At 33.0% G+C, this 7,537-nt stretch overlaps 1 protein-coding gene across 6 annotated transcripts in view; it reads right to left on the bottom strand.

Moving 5' to 3' along the window:
* Positions 1-7,537, bottom strand: part of LOC106869316 (choline transporter-like protein 2) — a 159,727-nt gene that overhangs the window by 57,509 nt on the left and 94,681 nt on the right. Inside the window, exon 1 of one of the 6 annotated variants that reach the window (XM_014915010.2) lies at positions 447-556. The exons of the other annotated variants lie outside the window; for them this stretch is intronic. Within the exon in view, the coding sequence (XP_014770496.1) occupies positions 447-483 (37 nt within the window). The 5' untranslated portion in view covers positions 484-556. Of the gene's footprint in view, positions 1-446; positions 557-7,537 lie in introns of those variants that run through there. 6 annotated transcript variants of the gene reach the window in all.

Raw genomic sequence — 7,537 nt, 5'->3', positions numbered from 1 at the left:
GAGATCGTTGCCGGTGCCCCTGGGCTGGCTCTTGTGCGGGTGACACATGAGGTCTTTTTCGAGCGAGATCGTTGCCAGTGCCCCTGGACTGGCTCTTGTGCGGGTGACACATGAAATTTTTCGAGTGAGTTCATTGCCAGTGCCGCCTGACTGGCCTTCATGTGGGTGACATGTAAAAGCACCCACTACACTCTCTGAGTGGTTGGCGTTAGGAAGGGCATCCAGCTGTAGAAACTCTGCCAAATCAGATTGGAGCCTGGTGTAGCCATCTGGTTTCACCAGTGCTCAGTCAAATCGTCCAACTCATGCTAGCATGGAAAGCGGACGTTAAACAACAACGACGACGACGACGACGGCAGCGGCGGCGATGACTGTACATGCCACAGCATTTCACTTCTTGCAGCTAATAAAAATAGAACAGAGAACAAAGTTTGTATTATTCTTACCCTCTGCATTTCCTTCTTCTTTCATGTTTCCACTCATTTGTTACCCTTTTCAAATATCTTTTTTTTTTGTTTTTCTTTTTTCAAATTGTCAGTCAGCACACCTCAATATTCATCGTTGTAATACTTATTTTCCCTCTTTTTTGACTGTGTGTAGTCGAGTTTTATTCTGCAGTCGTCTTTTGTCCTTTGCCTTGCTCACTTATGTCTTCTCACTCAACATTATATTCACTTGACCTGGCCCTCACCAACCTGTTTATATTTCATAGATTTCACCACTTGCTATTAACTTTTACCCTCCCATTGCTTTATTTCCTTTCACACTACTCACACTAACTTTTCCCTCCTCTCCCTACACTAACCCTATCATATTACTCTAGCACAGTCATAGGCAACCTTTAACCCACATGAAAAATTATCTTCACTTTCTTTTAGTATTGCAGCCTACCTGATGAGGAGCCATATCTCACGCAGGTTGCCACTTGGAAAAGGTTGCCCATGCCTGCTCTAACACCTCTTTCTTTTGCCATTCACTGTTTGGATTTAACTTCTATTTACTCTCTCTCCTGAGGAATGACAAGCAGCTGAAATGTCAAATTTTTTCGTTCATCATAGCAAATCAACTCACTCTAATTGTTTTTCTCTAAACTTCTATCAGCTAATAGAGTACTGCAAGATTTTTATTGACTGATCTTAGGTAGCTCTAGTTATCATCCAGCCATCAACAATATGTAATTACACATATGGTGTTGTTTATTCATTCTCACAAACCACTAGTTGGTTACACAGCTGTCCTTTTTTTCACAAATGACATTCTAGATTAAATTTGAATGAAAGGTTTTAACAACAGAAGTACTTTATTTGACTATAAGACAAATATACTGTCCGGAAAAGTTTTAAGTTATGTGATAACTTGGTCAACATAGATGTGGTGTTTGATAATAATAATGGCTGATCAAACCTAAATGTGATTCTGAATTTGTGATTAAGTCACCCTATTTAATATGGATAATTTTATGCAAGCATCAAGTATTAAAGTTCAAATGCTTTTATTTTTTTTTTTCACTCCAAGATTCATATCTGTAGAGAAGCAAAGACAGATCATCTAACCTACAGAACTTGTACTTAGGTGACTGAAAGCTTTTGGCATTTTATCTGTTGTACTCCCAGTATTTATTTGGGTGTCTAAGATTTGTGATTAGTGCCAAATGCCTCTGTTACCATTGTGAGCAACCACAATTTTTTAGCAATTCACATAGCTCATTGACTATATATTTGTTTGATTTCATTCTGTAATAGGTTTCATGCATTTTAAATGCATGTTTGAATTACACTGTGTTTGATTTGGTGTACTTACATAAAAGATAGAATATAGATGTTATATCAATAAATAACGTGTTTCTAACATTTTTGTTTTTCCATACAAAACATAACTACATTTCAATACTTATACACCAATGTAGTGAATGTCAAGGACAAACAGAAATCAGTTAAATTCTAGTTAGTAGCTGAAATTTCATTTTGTTTTATTGTTAAAACGGCAGAGAAATTTTGTCTGTATCCAGATTTGAAACTGCCTGAATACAAACTCTAAAAATTCATCTGCAGAAAGACAAAAGTTTAAGTATTATTAGATCAAAATAATTATTTAATATAAAATGCATACGTAAGAATTTGCATTAAAAAAAATTCTTTCTTTGTTAGCTAAGAAACCCACAAGATTTTCTGCATCAGATTTTCCTCTAATACTAAACAAAAAAATATTCTCTAGTCTTGCTTTAAAAGGTTTTGAAGATTATTACTGTTGTATTGTAAAATGATTTTTGTTCTTCAATGTCTCACAAATTTAGAGCCAAATAGGAAGCTTGCATCTACTAAAAAACCTCAGTGAAATTATAGGTTTGTCTTACATAGTAAATGCATTATATAATATTTAATTATTGCAGTTTACATCTGAAAATTTCATTTAAAAGACTGACATCTAATTTGGGGCAAATATGGTATATATGATGCGTGAATTAACTTGTCTACTTACTTTATACTTTTTGAAATAGTGCATGAATTCCTTTTCACAACCAGATACTGACTTTGTCAAAAGATTATCTTAAGATTCTAATAACACTTTATTTTACAATGCAACACATTAATAAAGACAGTATAGGTTCATGACTTCAACACAGAAATTAATCAACTGAATCTCTCTTGGTTATACATATACCTTACTCACTAAGGTCAGAGAAATGTTCAGTCTCTGCTGGTGACTAAGATGAGGTACCAACCTGAAAGGTTTAGGGGAACAAGACAAAACCAGCACCTATTTTTAAAGTCTGGTACATATTCTATTGGCCTCGTTTGCTGAACCATTAAGTTATAGGGACATAAACAAACCAGCATTGGTTATCAAGTCATGGCAGATTGACAAACACAAAGACATACATATAGACATGACAAGCTTCCACATGATTTCCTATCAACCAAATTCATTCACAAAGCATTGGTTGATCTGGAGCTATAGTAGATGATTGCCCAAAGTGATTGCAATGCAGTGGAACTAAGCCCAAAACTATGTGATTGAAAAGTGAGCTCTTTAACCTCACACCCATACCTATTGTGCAAATTAACTAATTAGCAAGAAATATGTTTACTTCTAAAGATATATACATTATTAGTGACTTTGCTCCTACCATAATCATTAATGCCAGTTTATCCAGGCTGCAATTATTTTGGTCTCCCAGTACTATTTGGCACCAGCAAACTTAGCTGAGAAATGTCAAAGTCAACTGTTTCATGAGATATTAATTTTGTACTTTGTATACTGTATGTTAATTTTCATAGGACACACACTACAAAAGTATGGTTACCAAAAGATTTGTTTCTCAGAATTTATAAATCAAGTATCAATGCTACAACAGTTGTAATGAGCTAAGTTTCTGTATAAGCAACACTAAATGCTGAGTAAAAGTCAAATGACTGAAGAAAGTTTTAAGCTGTGATAAGTATATTTTATAATTATGAAATTTACTTCTCAAATTCCCACATGCAATGTTCCAAAACCATACAATCAAATAAATATCTACAACATTCTGGAATATTGATGTAAAGTCTCCAGTTTTTGTATATACAGATTTTTTTTTGTTAACATAAGAATAATTGCTTTTTTTTTTTTGTTTGTCTGGTAAATCATGTTAATATAGTTAAAGTATATAGTGTAGCAACAATAAAGACAAGGTTTTATGTCAGTATTATAATAGGTTTCAGTTCAGTGTTATCAACAAGAACAATTAGATGAATATGTATCACCATGAGCAAATATTTCAGTTAACATGAGTGAAGCATGAACTATATTTGCTGCATAAGTATAAGGCTGCAGATTTTTAGAGAGAAGAGATTATTATTTCTTTATAGAAAATAAAACTAAAATGTTGATACAATTTACTGTTGTAGTTTGAGAAACTCCTTTAGTATTTTTTTGTTAGCTATGAAACCCACACAATTTTCTGCATCAGATTTTCCCCTGATACTAAACAAAAAAAAAAAAAACTCTCCAGTCTTGCTTTAAAAGGTTTTGTAAATTATTACTGTTGTGTTGTAAAATGATTTTTGTTCTTCAATGTCTCACAAATTTAGAGCCAAAAAGGAAGTTTGCATCTACTAAAAAACCTCAGTGAAATTATAGGTTTGTCTTTCATAGTAAATGCATTATATAATATTTAATTATTTGAAGTTTACATCTCAGAATATCATTTAAAAGACTGACATCTAATTTAGGGTAAATATGGTATACACAATGTGTGGATTAACTTGTCTACTTTATACCTTTTGAAATAGTGCATGAATTTCTTTTCACAACCAGACACTGACTTTATCATGAGCCAAGCATGAATTATATTTGCTGTGTAAGTATAAGGCTTCAGATTTTTAGAAAAAAGAGTATCATTTCTTGATAAAAAATAATTTTGTTCTATGTATAAGTAAAATACAAAAAAATTAAAACCAAAATGTTGATATAATTTACTGTTGTAGTTTGGGAAACTCCTTTAATATACACCAAAGTCCTCAGAAGTTATTATTTATCAACAGAAGTCATTTTTGTCTGTAGTCTATGCTAAGTTTTATTGTGTTTGTTTTTATGTAATTTCATACATTGACCAATCTAGAACAGTAGAATTGAAAAGATCAAGTTAATTTAACTCTTACTGCTTTCAAATTAACCACTTGTGTTCTCAGTAAAAAGTAGAACTGCGAGAACAATGGACAGCCAGGTAAGCTAAAACTAACCTATCATGTTTATATATGAAAGGTAACATCAAATATACTGCCATGCCCTTTTTAAGACATTTCAAATGAGAAGAACAAAAGATCTGTTATACTACTCTGCTGTCAAGGAATGTATGTATTCCAAGTTTTTTTGCTACAATCTTCACAGATCAGCTAATTCTAAAATGTAACATTAGACATGCAGAACAGGTAGCCATACTAGATTACACAATGTATAAAAGAAACTTATAATTTCATTTCTCTGCATTGTGTAGTCTAGTAAACTCCACTTATGCAAACCTATGGAAAATAGGCAACCAATGAAATGGTTATTTCCCTCTAGATATTCTAATTCTGCTTATCACTATTTCTTCAACAACACCTTTAGTTTTGATAAGGAACAGTATATAACATAAGAAATGTTGTGCACTAAATGCTGGCCAATCCACTTTTATCATTGGTCCCTAGCGGTGAGGTCAGCAACTTCATTAAATCTAGCACTGCATAAAGCTAGATCCTCAATTTGGGCAATGATTCTTTTAGAAAAGCTTATACAACCTGATTAGACTCCTGTTTTTTTTCTTTTTTTTTTCTTATATATATAATTCAAAGGAGAGACTAGTAGTATATTTGGTCTTTTCAATCAGAATTTAATTCTTCTGAATGTAAAATGCTATTGGATGGTAAAGTCTGCACTCATGTAATTTAGCTGTTCATTATTTTTGTTTCCCTGAAATCAGACTGCAAAGGCAAATCATAAAAGACAACAATATGCAGCATTTATCTACTCTAATACACACTTCACCAAGTAGGAAGAGTAGCATGTAGTATATTATATTAGTTGTCCTATTTAATCTATACATATATAAAGACAGAGTATCTTCTTTGGTGCAGACAGCACCAAAGAAAATTCCCTATGGTTGTTTCAGGTGCTCATTATATAACCAAATGTTCCTCCCTAATGCCTATCATATCCATCCAAAATATAATAGGAACAAATGTAATGGAACTCAAAATCTAGAGTAGTATGTCCATAGAAAATCAGAACACACAAGTAAAATATCAACTAAACAATGAGTAAGTAAACTAGTAAACTGCTTTGAAGCATAAATAACTATAGTCTACAGCTAAATATAAGTGTTTCCAGCTACTGAAAGAGATAGACATATTTGATGGTTACACCATTGTTTCTGAGAAATCAGACTAACCTATATGAATATAGATGAAACACTAACAGACATATTCATTTCTGTTAAACCTTTATATTTTAAACAACTTTTGAAGTGCTGTATAAATCACAAAAATACTCTTTAAATAAGGTTTTGTGTGAAAAAAATTTCCTTTAAATAATGCTTTCTGAACATTGGTAAGATGGCTGTGAATTTTGAGGGAGAAGTATGTATGACAATATAATTGGGAGTGAGACTTAAAACATCTTGGTTTAATATCATCTGGCCCTCAATTGCCATTAGGTAGATCACAGTATTGGTCCAAATGCTTGCAATGATGTATAATCTAAGGTTTCTCCTTCCCTCACCAATTATGGAAGGTTGTGGACACTGCCCTACACTAAGACATCAAAAAACTTAAAAAGGACAACAGTACTTTTTTTATTATCACTAATTCAGGAAGGAGGGCAGTTTACATAACCCTTCTCAAAGCCTCTGGGACAAATGAGTGGGAAGTATTCTCAAACCAGAGACCTAGCCTGAATGTTTGCAATTGAGAGGTGCCAGATAATGGCCACAGTGTAATTTGAAATAAAAATGTAAAGAGCTGGAACAAATACTGCAAGTAATTTTATTCAATGCTTTAACGATTCTACCAATCTACCATCCTAAGTTTTCTATTAATAATTGTTTCTAACTTAGAAAAACAATTTTTGGCTTTGTTTTTAACTTAGGAGCAAAACCAAAAAATTTAAGAGAAGGGTATTAGTTAACATCATTGGTGCCAGGACTTATTAACTAGAAAAGATGAAAAACAAACTTGACTTTGGCAGGATTTGAACTCAGAATGTAAATAGCTGAAATGAATACTGCAAAGAATTTTTTGGTCCTCTAATCATGCTATTAAACCACTAACCTTAATTTTGTTATTACTAATGAAACCTAAACCAAGTCTAATTTCAGTTCACAGATCTGAAATATTTTCTAGTAGTCTAATAATTTACATTAAAAATAACCTAATTAAAACAAATGTATAAAGAGCAACTGTAATTTATTTTGAAGCAGAAAGGAAGAAATAAAAATCTTTAGTGGATGTTTTGAAGCTTTACATGAAGCTCAAAGGATTGCTGCTCTCTAACCTCTTCATGATCTAATTACGTTAAATAAAGAGAAATATTTAGGAATATTTCATTGTAAGAAAAATAACCCAGGATAATAGGTTGTTAACTTCATGGTCGAAGGGTTGTGAGATGTACATTGTAACTGATATACTTACATATGAACCAAAAACACAATCTGACAAGTGTTCACTTGATCTGCTAGTAATAGCTGCTAAATCTCATTCAAATTATATTCTACCATCTTGAAAAAGGACAGACATTGAATAGAGTAATTCTAGATACTTTATCAAGAAAGATTGGTTATGGGTGGAATCATCATCATCATCATCATCATCGTTTAACGTCCGCTTTCCATGCTAGCATGGGTTGGACGATTTGACTGAGGACTGGTGAAACCGGATGGCAACACCAGGCTCCAGTCTAATTTGGCAGAGTTTCTACAGCTGGATGCCCTTCCTAATGCCAACCACTCAGAGAGTGTAGTGGGTGCTTTTACGTGTCACCCGCACGAAAACGGCCACGCTCGAAATGGTGTCTTTTATGTGCC

Source organism: Octopus bimaculoides, chromosome 1, assembly GCF_001194135.2.
Source record: "Octopus bimaculoides isolate UCB-OBI-ISO-001 chromosome 1, ASM119413v2, whole genome shotgun sequence".
In the NCBI taxonomy this organism is placed as follows: Eukaryota; Metazoa; Mollusca; class Cephalopoda; order Octopoda; family Octopodidae; genus Octopus; species Octopus bimaculoides.
This window is presented reverse-complemented; position numbering and strand designations above follow the sequence as displayed.